General features: G+C 36.5%; 1 protein-coding gene across 2 annotated transcripts in view; it reads right to left on the bottom strand.

Annotated features, from left to right (window-relative positions):
• Positions 1-428: 428 nt before the first annotated feature.
• LOC149207048 (calmodulin-binding protein 60 D-like) overlaps positions 429-18,994 on the bottom strand; it is a 165,527-nt gene continuing 146,961 nt past the window's right edge. For both annotated transcript variants that reach the window (XM_089395661.1, XM_089395660.1), the window contains 4 exons: positions 3,169-3,329; positions 2,600-2,803; positions 2,368-2,497; positions 429-2,219 (listed from right to left, as the gene is read on the bottom strand). In XM_089395661.1, the coding sequence (XP_089251787.1) occupies positions 1,528-2,219; positions 2,368-2,497; positions 2,600-2,803; positions 3,169-3,329 (1,187 nt within the window). In that variant the 3' untranslated portion in view covers positions 429-1,527. The remainder of the gene's footprint in view (positions 2,220-2,367; positions 2,498-2,599; positions 2,804-3,168; positions 3,330-18,994) is intronic.

Here is an 18,994-nt window from a genome sequence, read left to right as displayed (position 1 = left end):
TTGAAATAACTAGATAGATAGTATTTATACTAACGTGGGACGAAATCCTCAAGGAGGGAAGGAACATGACACAGTTTTTTTCAAGTTTGTAACTAAGAAGACTTCACAAAGACAACAGCCTCAAGGAAAGGAACACACAAAGCACACTGGCACCTCTAAGTAGTGTTAGCCAGTGTTGGTATCGGAGTAAGGGACACTACTATCACATCAACCTGGGGATTTGAACCCTAGAGCTAACTTCTAGATTGGCAAAGCTTATGTTATCTGTTTTACTTCTGTGTTACTTCATAAGCCACTCTTCTCTCACAATTGTTGCTAATGTGAGATTAATAGTCACACATAAAACTAATAATTTATTACACCGATGGAAAAAAAATAGGCAATACAAATGGCAGAAGACAATAAAACTGTTTTTACAAATAAAGCTATAAAAATCAATGTGAGGAAATTTACAAATTTATCAAAAACTTGAAAAGTGGAGATTGAGAATTGTTTGAAAGAAAGCATAGTCTCTCAGTGCCCAAGCAAGATATTCCATCGGTGTCTTCAAGTGGACAAGATCTTCAAGCATTGTTTACCTGTCGTGCATAATTTTCAGCTACCAAAATAATAAATTCTTAGAATCACCTAGTTATACCTCAAGCGAGCTGGCAATGTTGCTGAACAACAGTTTCTTAGCATAGCAGTGCAAACTGCAAAGACTACTCATTAAACATAATTTCCGATTCAAAAGAATAGATACACCTTAAGAAATTTGATATAGACTTGCATCAACCATATCAGGAGGGAACACAGGCAAGTAGGCATGAAATAATAAAAATCTGGGAGTGGTGACACCACAAGTCCCGGAAATTGAAGATTTTAATACAATGAGCTGAAATGTTTCTGAATGGCGGCTGAAGACATACACAAAGCTGTAGATATCTACTGCACACGTTGTACAAAGAGCCTGAGGATTGGTGAAGCTTTGCCTCAAGAAACACCGTTCAGTAGATAAACAAAGCTGCTTCTCTTAACATCTCATTTGCATTAGCACGTACATCACATCTGCAATTTGAGAAGAGTTTTGCACTCGTTTCTGTCATAAAAGAATAGATTGCATACAACAATCGTGATTTTCAGCCATCCATCCTAAGGAATGCATGAATGGCAGCTATAAAGGCAACCTGCATGAGCATGTTCCTGAAAAGTCCATCAAAAAATTCATTGATTGGTTTATACCTTTCTTTAAAATATATATATGTTTGTCTATGTGTGCATCTCCACTACTTCCTCTGGAATTCAACATACTGGTATGCAGGCCATCAGCAAGCTTAACAGCACCTTTTGACCTACATGCATAGTGTCTTAGCAGAGGTTTTCTGGAGAATAGTAGTTTACACTTGTAGTCATACTTCTGTGTGAGACGTAGACTGTGTAAATATGATAACAGCCACCGACAACACTTACAGTGAACGTATGCCTTTGACTCTGGGACGATCATTTAAGATACATATGTACATGTTGCACGCATAATTCCAAAAAGAGTCAATCTCCAATTTCTACCAATCTTGCTCTTTTTGCAGCAACTACTTTTCTTATTGAGATTCCCCACTTCAGTGCAGCTTTCAGCTTTATCCAACATATATATGCTTTACCATGTAAACGATGTCTGGGCATACTGCAACTCTCATCTGATGCTCGTGTAAATACTGAAAAAGAAAATGCTTCACCCCGTTCCATGTTGGAGAAAAGGCTGTGCGCTAATCCTGCACCATCCAAAATTTGATTCCCCAATTCAGATGCCAGCGGGTCACCAAACTTAGGAAAATAATATCCCTCTGAAATTTCATGGTAGCTTCTATCCCAATCATCTTGAGTAACGTTGAGTTCACCATACTGATTTCTAATTCCCAGACCTGTGTACTCATTCCTAAGACCTTCACTTCCATAATCATTTCTGCAACCATGCCTCTGAGAGTAAGCAGTAAAATTTTGAGTCTCATAAACTGATGATATGGGGCTCATTATTGCTTGTTGAGAAAGTGCTAAAGTAGAAGAAAATACAGTCTCAGGCATCACGTTGTGTGTGATAAAACCCGCTTCTGCTGCAATTTGATTGGGTGTTGCAAAATTTGAATTTTCAGTAGGATACGACATCCAGATATTGTCATTTGATTCTGCTGACTGTTCATGTTGATTCACTCTGCTACCCAGGACAGGTTGACCTCCCTGAAAGTCTACAGAAAAGAGATCAGTCTATTATTATCAATTCTATATCACATACTTCAATAATTTTTCAAGTACCAAATATAATTGTTAATACAACTGGGTACTATGGAAAACATTTTGTTTCAAAAATGGAATTCTAATGCCCAATTTTATTACCAGGCAGTTCCCCAACAGCAGACAATGCTGTCAAGTTGCATGATTTGTTATCAATCAGATGGCTGCCATCATATTCAACCAAATCATCCAAGTGCTCATACGCATGTTTTACCATCTTGCTTGTAACCACCTATAGCAGTAACAAATTGCAATAGTTGTGCAGTGAGATAAAACAAAGGTTAATAAAGCTCAGGAGTATATATAAGCAAGTCCTTTCAGGTTATAAAATTACTTTTTGAGCTTCTGAAAGCTCGTCCACGAGAATGAATTGTCCATCTGCCAGAAATCCAAGAAGTTTGCATATGACATTGAAAATGACTCCAATGTTATGCTGTGCATCAGCATAATACACATAAAGCTTATTATCGAGCATGCACGTCTTAGCATGCTCAACCGTTCCTTCCCACATCTTGTTCGACATGCCAGTACCAAGAACCTGCAAAGCTTTATGGTTGTTAGTACTGTAAGCAGACAGAATGTCGTTAATCAATTGCCATTTGTCAGACACTGCAGTTATTAGGTGATGGTGCGCCTAGATTATTTAAATATGTGAATATTAAATCTAAGACCAACAATCGGCAGCAGTAATGTGCCAACCACTGTCCACATAAGGACACCATCTCTCTAGACCTTATATGTTTGTGAGTGGATTGCATGTGTGTGTGACGCTGTAGCCTCTTCTGTATATTTTACACGAATGGATATGCGTACAAACAATTCGTTAGTATGAGAAAAGGAACATTTACATATAACTAATGCAGCAAACTTGAAAAAATGAAAGGAAAAAGAAAAAGAATTTACATTTCGGAGCTTTTGTGGATCTATAAATAACAGCCTCAAAAAGTCTTGCACAGTGAAAATCTTTTCCTGATTCAATCGCTTGTGAAAAGCACCTTCTTTGCCAATTCTATCTAAACGCCAGACTTCGTCATGCAGTGCTGGAGGATAGTGCTTTTTATACACTACAAAAAAAACCCATAACATCATAAGTATATATAACACTGCAATCGGAATATCTTCAATATGACCACTGGTTCCCACTTTCAAACTCTGATAAAAAACTTAATCCCGAAAATTTTGAACTGAAGAAATAAAAAAAAAGCCCAAGGAGCTAAACCCCTTGTATACCTTGAGATTGAGCGTTTGAAAGATACTAGTAAAAACGACCCTTGCATGCTATTAACAATATCAGATCATATTTTTGACGTTACAAGACAAGCAAGATATGTCGTATTGTGATGAAGAGGGAAGTCAAACAAGTTATTGAGCAATCTTAGATTTGCACCTACAATAATAATAACCCAACAATGAGAAAAAATAAAAATTAAAACATTAGAAAAAGGCCCGAGTCCATACAAAACTGACAAGTAGCAGGTAATGAGGGATCCTGAAGGAGGTGATTGAAAGATTCAAGCAGATTATTTAACAAGCGTGGTCCTTTCCTTTCTCATGCATGAATGGATTCTAGTTCAGTTATATTATAGAGATAGTTAAATGATAATAGTTAAATGTTGAAATAACTAATGTATATGTACATATATACATCCATGGGGGCTTGTGGGACAGAAATGTATGAGTCGTGTGGGATCACAAGGCCTGAATCCTGTGGGCGGAAAATGTGAAAGGCCTAAAAGCTTTGAACCCTGCAGGCCCATAAAACACAAGTAAGCCCAGGGATGACCAAACACGTTAAACATACAAATTTGCATGCAGTAAGTATTTTAATATATTTCTTGACAATTATTTGACATAGGTTCATAGTTGTTAGTGTGTGCGTAGATACTAGTATGGACCTTTGTCAAAAAATTATTACGTTCAAGGTTAATTGTTCATCCCCATGCTTTCCACGTGTCTTGTAGGATGATGTTAACAGTGAATATTCCCTACGAATATTTCAGTGTTGAACTTCATCACATTTGTGAGTACATCCTTTGGTTCCAGAGTTAAAGATCAGGCCGATTTCTAATTTCACCAATTCTAGTTTGAGATCTGGACACTATAATTACACACCACACTTTACAGGTATATGAAAGTTTTCAGGTTGACATGGAGGGAACCATGTTCAATGCTTCTGCATGACATTTCAGTTCTAATTTTATTAGGTGTTCCATGCAACGCTTGGAGCCCGCATGAGAGATTGATTGTTTCAAATTGATACTTTATGATTTTGACATTTGTTATTTTGGAAAAGTTTCTTTTTAGCCACTGGTAACAGTTTTGGGTGCCCAACTGATGGTAGTTTTCCACGAGGGTAATCTGTGATTTTTAAAGTTTTTTTTTTTTAAATGAATCTTTATATTCACATAAAAATATGTACATCAGCAATACAAAAGGCAGAAGGGTATACACAATAGAGCTTATATCCTCTTCTCCAGGGGGATTTGAAGCAACTGTTTTACAAATTTCCTGTTCTTAGAACCAATATTATGGATATAGTTTATATAAAAAAATAATAAAAATGTAAACAATAATAAACATAAATAATGATTAATTAACTAGTAGTTAATAATGAGGCGTGTCTCTAAGGATGTGACCATACGTGAAAAGATACCCTCCTAGGGTATATAAACCAATGTTTTAAAACTCCGACTCGGCCGAGGATCGACTCCGACTCCAACTCCGAAACGGTAATGACTCGGCCGGCTCGATTTCAATGACTCGGTCGTTGTAAAAAATACATTAAATATTTATTTTTTTATTAAAAAACATAATTTTAAATATTTTAAACATAATTTTAAAGATTTTCATTCATGTTTCCAAACACACAGCATTATAATATAGATGGAAGACAACATATGATCAAAGTAGGCTCATGAACCAATCCACTATATCAAAATGGTACCCAATGGCAATACATAGTCAACTGTCATACATGATCAAAGACTCAAGAGTCAAAACAAAATACAAATAACCAAGGAGGCTAGAAATGGCCTCTACAACAAAAGTAAACTGTGATGGTGACCAGACTGCAATACTAGTACTACTGGGCCCTGGCTAGTAGCTACTGCCAGAGGAGCCAAGATCATCTCGACCAATCTCTGGATCATCATCATCAGAGTCAGACAAGGGGCCCCATGGCTCCTCCTCATCATCATTGTCTCCAACTGCAACTGTAAAAGTGGTACCAGTACCACTAGCAGGCCGTGCAGCAGATGCAAGCTGAGATAGAGTAGATATGCGGCTGCGCTTCTGTCGTGGCTGAGCAGAGGAAGCACCTACAACTGGAGTGCTTGCTGGCTGTGAGACTGAGGCTGGTGGATTGGGATCTGCATTCAACTGAACAGGCTGAAGTTGAACAACATGTTCAAGTTCAACTGATGTCTCCATATCTATATCTACATCAAGATCCTCATCAGGATCAAACTCTGGTGGACGACTCTCCACTACCCAATCTGATGTTGGATCAATGTCTTCCAACACAATGGGATCTGAATCAGGTCTTTTGTTCAGCGATTGGTTTCGTCTGAGCCGAAGGTTGTATTGGACATAAACTAGATCATTCAATCGTTTTTGATCCAAATGGTTTCTCTTCTTTGTGTGAATCCTCTCAAAGACAGACCAATTGCGCTCACACCCAGATGCACTGCAAGTTTGACTCAAAATGCGAATTGCAAACCTTTGCAATTCAGGGCACTGGCCACCAAAGCCCTCCCACCATTGTGATGCAAAAAACATAGGAGTGTAATGAATTATGAGTTAGATGAAGGCTGAAGCTCAACAAAATTACAAATTATATCTAACTTTCAAATTATAAATGATTTAACGAACTTTAATAAAAAAAGTAAAACCATTAAGAAATTGAAAATTGAAATTTTTGTTTACCTGGCTCATCTGCTTCTCTTGCAATCTTTGCTAGGTTCTTCCCAAAGGTACCTGATGCATTGCTAAAGGATGTGACCTGTCGATGTATCTCCAGCTGATCAGACCCCGATGGGATCATGCGTTCAATGCAATCAACCAGTCCATCTCTGACCTCCCCCCTCAAAGCTCCTGACTCCTTAGCTTTATAATGATACCGTGGGTTCAAAAAATACCCAGCTGCATGTATAGGGCGATGGAGTTGATTGTTCCATCTTTCATCAATGATTGCCCAAATGGGCCCATACTTTGCCACTCTATCCTTGTATGATGTCTTTATTTGCTCCTTTGCTTGATCCATAGCCTCATAAATGAAGCCCATAGCCAACCTTTCCCCATCCACCAACCGCAACACCTTAACTAGTGGCTTAGCAAGCTTCACAATCTCTGCTGCCTTTTTCCAAAAAGTTTCTTCATGGACTTTCCTTTTCAATTCTTAGCCTTCTGGTTTGTTAGACCAATTGCTTTGATTCCATTCATCACTGGAAAACATCTTTTGCAAGTTTCTATGTTGGGAAAGCATAGATTGCAATGTCAAAAAATGTGTAGCAAATCTAGTGATGGCAGGCCTAATAATATCCTTGCCTCCAGTGTGTTTCCTCATGAGACTCAAAACCAGTGTATGATTGTAGATAAATTTTGTTATGCTTTTCGCATGATCTACAGTGTTTTTGACCCAATCTAATTTTCCAATATCCTCAAGCATGAGGTCTATGCAATGTGCAGCGCATGGGGTCCAAAAGATGGTCTTGTGTTTTTCCTCTAACAGTTTACCAGCAAGAACATAGTTAGAGGCATTATCTGTGATGATTTGAACAACATTAGCCACCCCCACCTCCTGAACAACCTGATCCAATAGCTGAAACAAGAAGTGGCCATCTTTTACCTTATCAGATGCATCAACTGATTTTAAAAACATGGTTCCCTGTGGGCAGAAGACAAGAAAGTTTATGATGGTACGGTTTCTTTGATCAGTCCATCCATCTGACATGATGGTACACCCTGTTCTTGCCCATGAGTCCCTGAACTCTTGCAAATACTCATTAATGGATTGAATTTCTTTCTGCAAACGAAACCCCCTTAGCTCATGCATAGTAGGGCCTTTGAAGCCTTTTCCAGCAGCATGTATGGCATCAAACATAGGCTCATAATATGGTGAACGAGCAGCATTAAAGGGGATATCAGCATCATACCACCATCTAGCTATGTACTCACAAACAGTCTCCCTCAATTCTTTCTTCCAATGGTCATCTAAAGTGGGCTGAATTTGACCTTTACTAACTTCAGGACCATGTGCATCTGATGGAGAGGAGGGAGTGAAATAACTTTTGATAGTCACATCACCCTTTTTCAAATTCATTCTACCCTTTCCCTTATCTTGAACAGAACCAAAAGAGGGAGGAACAAAACAGAAAGGGTTGGATGCCTCAGTTTGAGGGATAGAGAAAGAACCCTCAAAATCATAGTGGGGGTTGGTAGCCATCATTTTTTGTATCTCCCTCTTCCTCCCAATTTCAGCCTGTATCTCTTTTTGCCTAGCCTTATCTTCTTTAAATTTCTCAAAGCTGGCCAACAAATTCTTTCTAATCTCCCCAATTTCTGGTGAGGTACATGGGGTAATTTGGCCTCTAATCCCTGCCAAGTGTTGTTTCAGCCTATTAATGCCCCCAGGTCCTTCCTTAATTTTCCTATGGCAAAATTTGCAATGCATTTGACTATCTACCATTTCAACATATGCCCAAGCAGGATCTCTTGCTCTAGGTGCCATTTTTTGACTAGGAAAACAATCTGAAAATGAAAAAAATGAAAAAAACATTGATTCAATGTTCATTTATTTGACAAAAAACACTCTCTAAGCTTTCTTGATATGCACCTAAAATTTACTAAGCAAAAACAGATTTATAGAGGTGGAAAAAAATACCTCCAGGCACAAACTGCCTCCTCAAGCTTGCTCCAAGAATCAGCTCCTCAATGCTGCTCCAAATGGCTGCCCAAGAAGCTCCTCACTCCAACTACAATGCTCCTCCAAGACTCCTCACTGCTGCTCCAAAACAAGCTCAAGAACTGCTCACTAATTCTCAAAGAAGACTCTCACTCAAATGCATAAGACTGCTGTGAGTGAATGAGAGCATTTGGGTGTCTTAAATAGGGTTTGGGAGGGGGAAATGGACCCCAAAAACATTTAGCATATTATTATAACAGTTTGGGATCCATAAACTTCATTAAACAATTCAAAAATACCAAAAAAATGTTTATTTTTATGTGTTTAACGCGTGCCTGGCCATTCCTTTGTGACTCGGCCGAGTCATATCGGAACCGGCCGGGTAGACCGAGTCATGTGTGACTCGGTCTACTGGACCGTTTCCTTGGCCGGGTCAGTCCTCCAGGCATCAACTCGGTTCAACTCGGCCGTTTCGGTTTCGAAACGGCCGGTTTTTAAAACATTGATATAAACATAAGCAGACTCTCACCTTAATTTGCAATCATCTCATATCTCATATCTTCAATACAATTCTTATATAATATATTCTTGTTCTATCTTGGATATTTACAAATACTAGATCTTCTGAAGTAGTCTATTGCATATACTAACTTTGTTCGTTGCATTGGTATCAGAGCATTCCTCTGAGTATATGAACTTTGTTCGTTACATTGGTATTAGAGTTGTTCAAACCTCTGGCAGCTCAACTGCTGCACAGAGTCAATTTGATCTGCCCTTTCGCCATGATCTCTCCGTCAACTTTGTTGCCATCACAATTGGAGCGTTTCACTACAAATAGTGGAGCTTCTCCATTTTGCGAGTTTCATTGTTAGGCCTTTGGCCATATAATTAAACAAAAACAAACAAACAAAAATTCACTGCTGATTTTACCCCAGAAAAAGAATATATATATATAAAGGAGTTATATATAAAAAGTGAAAAAAAATATATCAAAATTATAAATAAATAAATAAATAAAAAAACAATATATATATATATGTGTGTGTGTGTGTGTATTTTAAAAAACAAGCCAAAATATATATTGAAAACTAAGTTGCACGAAACGGGGAAACAAGTACGAGTTTCTGAAACGGGAAGCGATACGAAACGCGACCTCCCCAAATTTTGGAAACAGAGAAACGCGAATATATATATATTGAAAATATTTAAATATATATATATATATATATATATATATATATATATATATGTGCAATCATAAAGAATAAATGATACATTATAATTTATTACACTTAAACATTAAGATTTAATTTACATCACATTTACTCATGAATGATCACATAATGAACATAAAAATATCGAAATATCCAAAAGCAACCTTTATTATATATCCAAATCTCAAAATCAACCTTTATTTATATTAATATATGAGGCTGCAAGTACAATAAAGACTATAAGGCGGCAAGAGAGAGATCCAACTCAGGGTTTTCTGCATCTACATCCCATTCTTTAGAAGGACCACTGTTGTATTGGGAGTCTCCTCCTACATAGTCGAATGACCTTAGTGCTCTTGATTAAATACACGTTTCATACCCTAGTACCCTACATGATCTTGATTATTGGGAGTTTCCCCTGCATAGAGGGCTTGGTTCTCTTGATTAAATACAAGTTCCATACCCTAGTACATGATAAAATCCAATGGAAACATTGCAATCCCTCCAATCCTGAAATCCTGAAAAACAAATAAGTCTGCAGGATTTTGAGTGAGATCTAAAATTCTACTTTCTCCATATGAAATCCAATGAGGGCAAAACCACTCTCGAACATCCTGAGTCATTTCATGGTAATGTTAAAAATTTAAGTAAAAGGATGAAAATGAAAAATAAAGGAGAATATCACTTTTACTTTAAGAATTTAACATTACCATGAACTGCATATCCCTCAAACTTCCTGATGAACTGCATATCAACACTAGGAAAAAAATTCACTTTTATAACTTTAGACACGCATCTAGAAGCAACAATAAGTCACTAACATACCCTAAAAGTAAATTAAAAAAAAAAAAAAAATTAAAAACCCCAAGTTAATGAGGAAACGTGGGTCGTACGGCCCTGAAACTCGTTTCCGGCCGTACTGGCCACGTTTCTGTTTCGGGAAACGTGGCAATACGTCCGGAAACGCGTTTCACGGCCGTACCAAACGCGTTTGCGTGTTTCGTACCCGTTTCCGTACAGAAACGGACCTCTATACTACGTTTCCTGCAACATAGATTGAAAAATAAAAAGAGATTGTTAAAAAAAGTTAATTATTAAAAAAAAGGAAAAGATTAATTAAAAAAAAAATTATAAAAATAATATATAAAAAAGAGTTAAATATATATACAAGAAAACAAAATTATAATAAATTAAAAGTTAAAGAAAAAAAGATATTAAAAATAAAAAAGCACATGTCAACTCCTACCCCACGGGCAACACAGGCACCATTGTCGCCGATAGTTGCACATCCTCATCTGCTGCACTAGGTCCACCGCTTTGTCGTCAAATCTACTTTGTGGGTCGCTACACAAGCCGTCCATCGCTGCTGCCCAACAGGGATCGATGAGCTGCCATAAGCAATTGTTTGTTGCAGCAACGAAATACCGCCTCCATCACCAACAACGCCCCACCACAAGTTGTCTTCCGATACTACATGCCTTTGTTTCCCCCGCTCCTCACTGACCCCAGCACACCCACGTTCATCACTAACTCCGACACCATCGCATTGTATAGAGCCGCTAACAAAACTGCATTCATTGTACCAATTTGCGCCATCACAATTATTCACCCTCTCCCTATCCATGCTACTCACGCTCAAGTCCGTAAAGCAATACCTACTCACTATATATGTTGTTGTAATTCTAGGCATCGTTATACATAAATAACCATTCATTGTATATATAGTCACTACTATTTTTTGTCTGGTCCACATAATCTATACATTAAAATTATAGCCAGTGTGGAGAATAATAGACATGTGAGGGAGGAAAGGTTGACCTATCCGTCCATACACATTTTGTTAAATTATGGTATGTTCTATGGTTAGAGCAGTTTACTTATTTTTCTTTTTATTATCCATAGATTAGCAATCACATATATATTAAGTAAATTGCAGATAGAACATTAAATGATCAACAGAAAACAAGCCAAGACAAGAGACACAAGATGTTGCGGCTAACCAGGGACAAACCTCAATGGGGGGAAACCCTTTGATCAAATCTTCTTTTATCTTCAATAGTTTAGTAGAGAGAAATAGTACAAAATCTGAATTCTGTAATTTCGTATCAGCAGCAGCAAACCCTAGATCAGCAAAGTCAAACTTGGTCAAACTAGCTGAAATTAACCTCTAAAATACCTGGTCAATTACGGTCAACTTGTCCTTGAACAACCTGAAGAAACAGCCTTTGAACAGCCCCAAAAGTTCAGTGAATTTGCAGATTTCTGAAGTCAACTTGCAGCCCTAAACTAGGGCAGTCAACGCAGATCAAACTAGAGGTCAGATCACCTCGATTTTCGTGCCAAATATTGCAGCCTACCTAGGAGAGGCAACCACACCCAATCCGCACTTCTTGAAGGTCAACGCTGGTCAAAGAAATGACTTGCTGCCCTAGCGTCCTTCTTTCTGTGTTTTCCTTGCCCTAGGACGTCTTCCTTTCAGCCACACGTGTGAGAGAGAGAGAGAGAGAGACTCCTTTTATGCATAGGAGAAAGAGAGAGAAGATGAGTGAATTGAATTGTCCAAATGACGAGAATGCCCCTTATATTTATATGCAAACGTTGAGGTTGAATAGACATGACTGTTGGGCTTCTGAGCCTACATAAGTTTGCTAGCCGACCTTGACAATTTGTCCATACTCAAAATAAATTCATATCTCCATAAATACTTGTCGAAATCGGATGATATTTAGACCAATCCTACACCTCTCGATGAGAGGAATCTAGGAAAAATATCAGAAGCCATAAATAAGGTGATCCACATGGAGTTTGGCCCTAGTTGCCAATTTTAACACATTCTCTCGCATACGTACACAATTCAACAAATTTCGTGCAAACATTTCCTTTTGAATCCGTACCAGCGCGAGTTTAATTGCCCACGTGACTATACGGAGCGTCACATCATTCACCAAACCTAAGAGTTTTATAAAAATAAAAATAAAATAAAAATCCAATGGTATACTTAAAAAAATAAATTGATTATATTTTCAAAGGTGATTGTAGCAAGAAAAAAATGGGAAAGTTTTTTAAAAAGTAAAGACAAGGTTACTTAAAAAAAAGGGGAAGGATTTTTATATATTGAAAAAATATATATTAAAAAAAACGTGATTTAGGTAAATTAAAAGCTTTTCTTATTGTTGACGTCAAAGTATTATCAACAAAGTAAAATGCAATCTATTAATGACAAAAAGAATGAATTCTAATTTGGAAATAAGGGAAAGAAGATTCTCCTATAAAGGTATTCCAATTGTAGATTATAGATTATTTACATTAAAGGGGTGTATCCAAGGGAAAGAGATTAGTATCGCTATTAGTACAAACAACGAGAATAATTACATCAATATTAATTTGGCAAATCAACTATTAGTTCTAGAGCCAAATATAGGCAAAAGAAAAGGTATTTTTGGCGAAAAAAAGTATGAAATTAAAGATTTACAAGTGACAGTTGATCATTATGAGTACATATCTCAATTTTGTGTCGTAACTATGCTTGACAGAGAGGTTGACATAATTCTTTATGTTAAACACCAAAAAAAAAAAAAAAATCTTGATGTTCCCTTACAAGAAGAAGATGGTCACATTCCAAGACATGACAATAAAATCAAAACTGATAATGCCTTCATCAAAAGACCTTAAGGATATTTCGAAACTAATGTTTCAAGAGAATCTAGAAACAATATCAAAGAAGCAGAAAGAGCTTGAAAAAGTCATATCCAACAAAAACAAGGAAAATTCATGTTTGAAAGAACATAATCAGAAACTACTTGCACAAGTAAGGAAATGTAAAGCTAAGAAGCACAAGTTAGAACAAGAAAAAGAAATTTCTAGAAAAGATACTCAAAAAAAGTATATCAGAAAAGGAAGAGGAAAATTTATGCTTAAATAACCTTAACCAAAGGTTATTAGAACAAATCAAGTGTTTAAAAAATGAAAGTTTGAATACCAAAATAAAGTTGACTCTTTAAATGAGGAACTCTTATGTCTCAGAAACCATAATCAAAGTCTACTTACTTAAATTAAGAAACTTAAGGATGATAAGAAATCATTGAAAAACAAATTAGAAGAACTTATCACAAAAGAAGTGTCTAAGTTTTCAGTCCAAGTTGAAGAAAGAGGAACAAATACCGATCCAATCAACATCTCAACTCAAGAAGTTAACCAATCAGTGGAAGTAAAAACATATTCAAATGTTGCAATTCAGATAATGAAGATTCTATAACCAACTCAACTACATCAGTACCTAAAGTAAGTCAGGAAATTACCACACACATGTTAAAGGAAGGTCAAACAAGAAGAACTCCTTATCTACATCCAAATCACAAGAATAGACACCTCAATCAATCTACGAATCTATATCACTTAGAACATAAACAACAAACTTATGTTCCGAAGAATTTTGAAGTTTGCACAATTCAATCCGGTGATAACAATTCATCACAAGTTTCCAGTACTGCAAGATTCCACAAAAGATTGATCTAGGATGGTCAGATCCCTTCTCAGGTTCGACAATTTTACTTATCACTCAAAGGATCCTATCATCATGTATCAACAAAGATGACAACTAGAAGAACTACAAAGGATACAAATAGATTACAAGAAAAAGAAGCAGATGACACGCCTTGTCAGCAATAAGCTTTGAGGACAAAGCTTTTTGAAGAGGAAGGCAATGTTATGGATATAATTTATATAAAAATAATAAAAATGTAAACAATAATAAACATAAATAATGATTAATTAACTAGTAGTTAATAATGAAGAGGCATGTCTCTAAGGACATGATCATACGTGAAAAGGTACCTTCATAGGGTATATAAGCAGGCCCTCACCCTCATTTGTAATCATCTCATATCTCATATCTTCAATACGATTCTTATATAACATATTATTGTCCTATCATGGATATTTACATATACCAGATCGTCTGAAGTAGTTTGTTGTGTATACGAGCTTTGTTCGTTACATTGGTATCAAAGCATTTCTCTTAGTATACGAACTTTGTTCATTACAACCAACCATGTTTCTAGATACTCTTTTTGGAGAAGAGGATGTTGGGAATTTGGTGGCAAACAAGGAATTTTATTTTGGAGTTTCTATTTTAGAAAGGGGCATGCAAAGATGAGGTCATACAGTGATGGAGAATGAAACTCAAAGTTTCAAGTAATCCAAAAAGTACAAAATTAGGTCAAAATTAGCGCATCTCTAGTAATAAGAAATTCTAGGGCACCCCACATAAGACCCATATAGTGTCTTTTTCAAGATAAAATCATTTACATTTTGGGTATTCCAAGGTCGCTTGCCCAACAAGCAAGTTTCTATTCTTGACCAAAAAGAGTGCTAAGGAATTTTGCATTAATTTCCATCTTTTCTTGTTTCTACTTTGGACAAAAAAATGGACCATGTTCACCTAAAAGCCAGCTTACTTTAACCCGGTAGTGCAAGTGGAGTATTGGGCAATGTCAAGCTAAATTCAAGGCAGGTTTTGACCAAGTTAAGCATGTGGAACAATCTATGAGGACATAATAATAATAATAATAATTTTACCCTCCCTTTCGATTGTTTTGTTTTAATTTTAGTCTCCTTTGATTATTATTTTTGTTATAGGATCCTGACTCATTAATCATGTCTTGACTCTTATTTATTTATTTTATTTTATTTTTTGTTTTTATTTTTTTTATTACTATGTTCTCTGTATTTGGTTGACTTGGATTGTTTGTTCCTTATTAATGTTTACGTTTTTCGATCTTTCTTTATTATTAGTATTATTAAACTAGCCGTTATATTAGCTATTATAGGAATATTATTTGATCTTAATAATCATTATTAAAATATTAATTTTCATAAACTAGTCATTATATGATCTTTTGGTCTCTACATCACCCTCTATGTAAGCATGTGCCAGGCTCTGCATCTTCATATGGTCCTGATGATGAACCACACCAGTGTTGAAAATATCGGTATCGGCAAAATATCGGCAAGGGTCCAGAAAATATCTTATCGGCAATATCGGCGAAAATATCGGCAAATATCGGCAAGCATAAAAAATATTTTTTTCAAAATTTTAAATATAGCCGATATTTTGCCGATATTTTCAAAATATCGCGATATTTTGCCAATATTTTCCGATATTTGCCGATATTTTGAAAATATCACGATATTATCAAAACAGAAAATATCGCGATATATCGTTTTGCCGAAAATATCGCGATATTTTTGAATATCGCCGACATTATCAACAGTACCACACTACTTGGTTCGAAACGCGTTGGCAAAATTTTCTCCTATGTGATTTCTACCGAAAAGACTCTTCTTAAAGGAATCTTATCCATTGTGCTTTTTGAGATTCTTATACTCTATGCTTTTTCTAGAAGTTATTGTCTATTCTAAGCCAAAAGAGGTTGCTCCACTTGAGTCATTCGCAAAAATTGCAAGCCTTACTCTTGGCAATGATGGGCACCCAACTTGGGGGTTTTGTTCTCATCTTTATCTTCCCCAATCTAAAAGCTAGGTGTTGCATGTGAGAACAACAGGAGTGTTTTATGGATGTTTATCTCAAGCAGGTTTCCAATTTCTATTACTTTGATCTTGTTGCCCCTCATTTCAACAGGAGTACCTATCGTCATATTTTCTATTTGGCAACACAATTATAAGACCAAAGAATGCAAGTCTAAAGCCATGTAAGGCCATGTGATGGTTATGTATTATGGTATAGTAAGCCTATTGTAGTTGGCCATGCCTAGTCCTTTAATCTCCACTCTTTAAGTCCTTTCGTCCTAGGTAGGATTGGAGGCCTCAAGATGGACCTACTTAAACACATGGTTTAAGGGAGCCACTATTTTTTAAGCGGTGATTGCACTATGTCGAACCAATCTAGCCCATGTCTAAACGTACCTATGTCTTACCACATGGTCATGGGTCAAAGAGTCTGTATGCATTTCTTTGGCCTTGGTGCAATATTTGTTTTATAGTTCTCAACATGGCAGTCCCACCATTAACATCATTTCATGTTTCCTGAGGTAGTTCACAGATTCCAATGCATAAGATCCCAGGTCCAAAAAATCAACAAAGGCTCAAATATTTGGAATAATTATATACTTGACATGCCATATACAAACTATGGAAAAAGTGAAGGCATCAAGCAAATATTCCAATTCAAAGGTGGTTGTACCCTTTCTTCTATCATGTGCAGATGAAAGGGGGCAAATAAAGGTCAATACTTGACATACAAGGGAGAATGTCACATCCAAATTTATGGAAATTTTCATCCAAACAAAACCCATGTGTCATATTCCTCAAATCAACAAAGGCATTGGAGATATACAAAATCACTCATTCATGCATGGTGACATCCAACACGTGGGTTAAAACTAGTCATTTGAGAGGTCAAACTAGCAATTGGGGGCCAAGTGAACATTTAAAATGGTCAAGAACTCAAGGAAAGTCAATTTATCAAGACAAAATGGCGAAGGGTATTGGAGATAAATCCTTAATGAGCATGTCAACCCTCCTTTACTAGTCATTTTCTCCTCCAAGTTGAATGTTGAAGTGGTTAGGGTCAACCGAGCTAGTGTTGGACCTTTGGTGGACACAAATTAGCAGTGGAAAGCCAAGCAAGCCCTCATGGAAGAAAACCGTACCACAAATCAAGCAAGGTCAAGTCAAATCCACCCTCTCATGTAGTCTTGTTTCCTCATACAAGCAAGTTGACCCCCTTTGTGGGTGATTATAAAAGATATTTTCTATTGAGGTGACTTAGTCTCCATGTTGTGTGTAACAAGTCAAAAATTTAATTCCTGGGAGAGTGTTTTTAACTAGTCATTAACGGAAAAATTATATAAGGCTAGCCCCTCCTCCCATTTTGGTTGTTGAATTGTGATATCATTATGCCATAATAAAACTATCACTTTTTGGTGCAAACATTTTGTAGATAAAATTTTCTATTCTTCTTCTTTTTAACTTTGGTTTAGATTGAGTTTCATAAGATATTTACAAGTACACTGGGTCACACATAGCTTCTTGGGTTGATCCATTGAAGGGCTACAAGTCATGTCAAAGGCAAGACTAGAGTGCTAGTCTTCATCTTTTCTTTGTTGATGATTAAAGTTATCAAATCAATTTTGCTAGGCAAACCCTTGTCAAAGGTTCCTTTAGTAGGGACAAGATCTCACTTGATACCATAATCGACCCAATGGTCAGAGGTATTTCAAGGAAAATTGCTCCTGGTTGGATTTGGTAAAAAGTACAACTATCATAGACTAGAGTGGGTGCAATATTCTTTTCAACTCCAATCCCATTTCCTAGTCCAAATCACAAAATTGATCTAGAGGGGGTTGTGATAGCAATTCGGCATTCCGAAAAGATAATTTGCAAGGTCAAGGTAAGCCTCACCGCAGCAACCAATATATTTAAAATCCAAAACCTATTTTATTCTTCTGTTTTATAAAAAATAAAAATTCAAAAATTAATAAGTTCCTAGCTTGTGTTTTAAATCTATCTTTTAGCTAAATTTAACTTTTATCACTTGGTTTTCGCCAAAATCTTATCCATTTGGGCCAAGGAAGGTATGGCTCTCTTAAGTTTCATAGGGAAACAAATCTAAAGCAATTTTGAAGGGTTGTTCAAGGGTTTTACAGATCTGCCATACAATTTACAGCAGCAATGTTTGTGAAGTGCAAACCCCAGTCAAGGGTTTAATAAAAAAAAGTATGTATTCATGAACCCTTGCCTTTTCTTCAGTTCCATGTTATATTTTACAATTGTTTTGAACAGAGAATAAATTCCAGCGTGCTGGAAATCAAATGTTCTGCATAAAAATAGATCTAGGTTTTGGCCCTTAGGGGATTTGACCCCAATTGTTGAATAAACAGTTTCCAGATTGCATTGTTATTAGTTCTACTCATCTATTCTCAGTGTTGTACTGTTTTTCCCACCCATAGATCCAACATCTAGAGTGTCTCTACGCTTGTGGGGGGTCCCCAAGGGGGGTTAGCTTTTTGTACTGTGTTTTTTCATATCCGAAGGTGCAGAACAGCAACTTATTTATCATTTACATGTATTTAACAATGTCTACAAGAAGGTATTCATCTCCCAATTGGTAAGGGTTCCCAACACTCAACTTGATGCTAATCTAAGAGTTATTTTTTGTATTTTGAGTGTCTTTTTGCTTGCTGGTCTGTGTTTTTCTGCAGTCACATTTCATTTCCAGATTAGAAATAAAACAATAATTAACTCTTCTAATCACCCTCAACTCCATAATTAGACACTGGTCTTTTAATTTCTTTAGTGAGGTATCTTTGTAAGGAATCCTCCCATAGCTTTTCAATAGAAGTTGGGCTTAAAGAGTGGGGACTCCTGCGAAGGTGACAATGGGCACTTATCCTGTGTGATACCACTATAGTCTCTCCTGAAGACCTTGACAATACCACTATTTGGGCAGTGACATTTTTTGGCACCATTGTTGGGATAAAGTCAATTGTCCTGGAGTTCGAAAACATCACCTTGGTAAGGCTTCAATTTGTTTATAGTTTGATGAGATTTCTTTATTAGTAATAAATAGTAACTTGCAGGATCTCATCCGGCA

Source organism: Pinus tabuliformis, chromosome 1_2 (genome assembly GCF_031772625.1).
Source record: "Pinus tabuliformis cultivar Carrire ecotype Pingquan chromosome 1_2, CPIR1, whole genome shotgun sequence".
NCBI classification, from domain to species: domain Eukaryota; kingdom Viridiplantae; phylum Streptophyta; class Pinopsida; order Pinales; family Pinaceae; genus Pinus; species Pinus tabuliformis.
The sequence above is the reverse complement of the archived record's forward strand: the minus strand, read 5'-3'. Positions and strand labels throughout refer to the sequence as shown.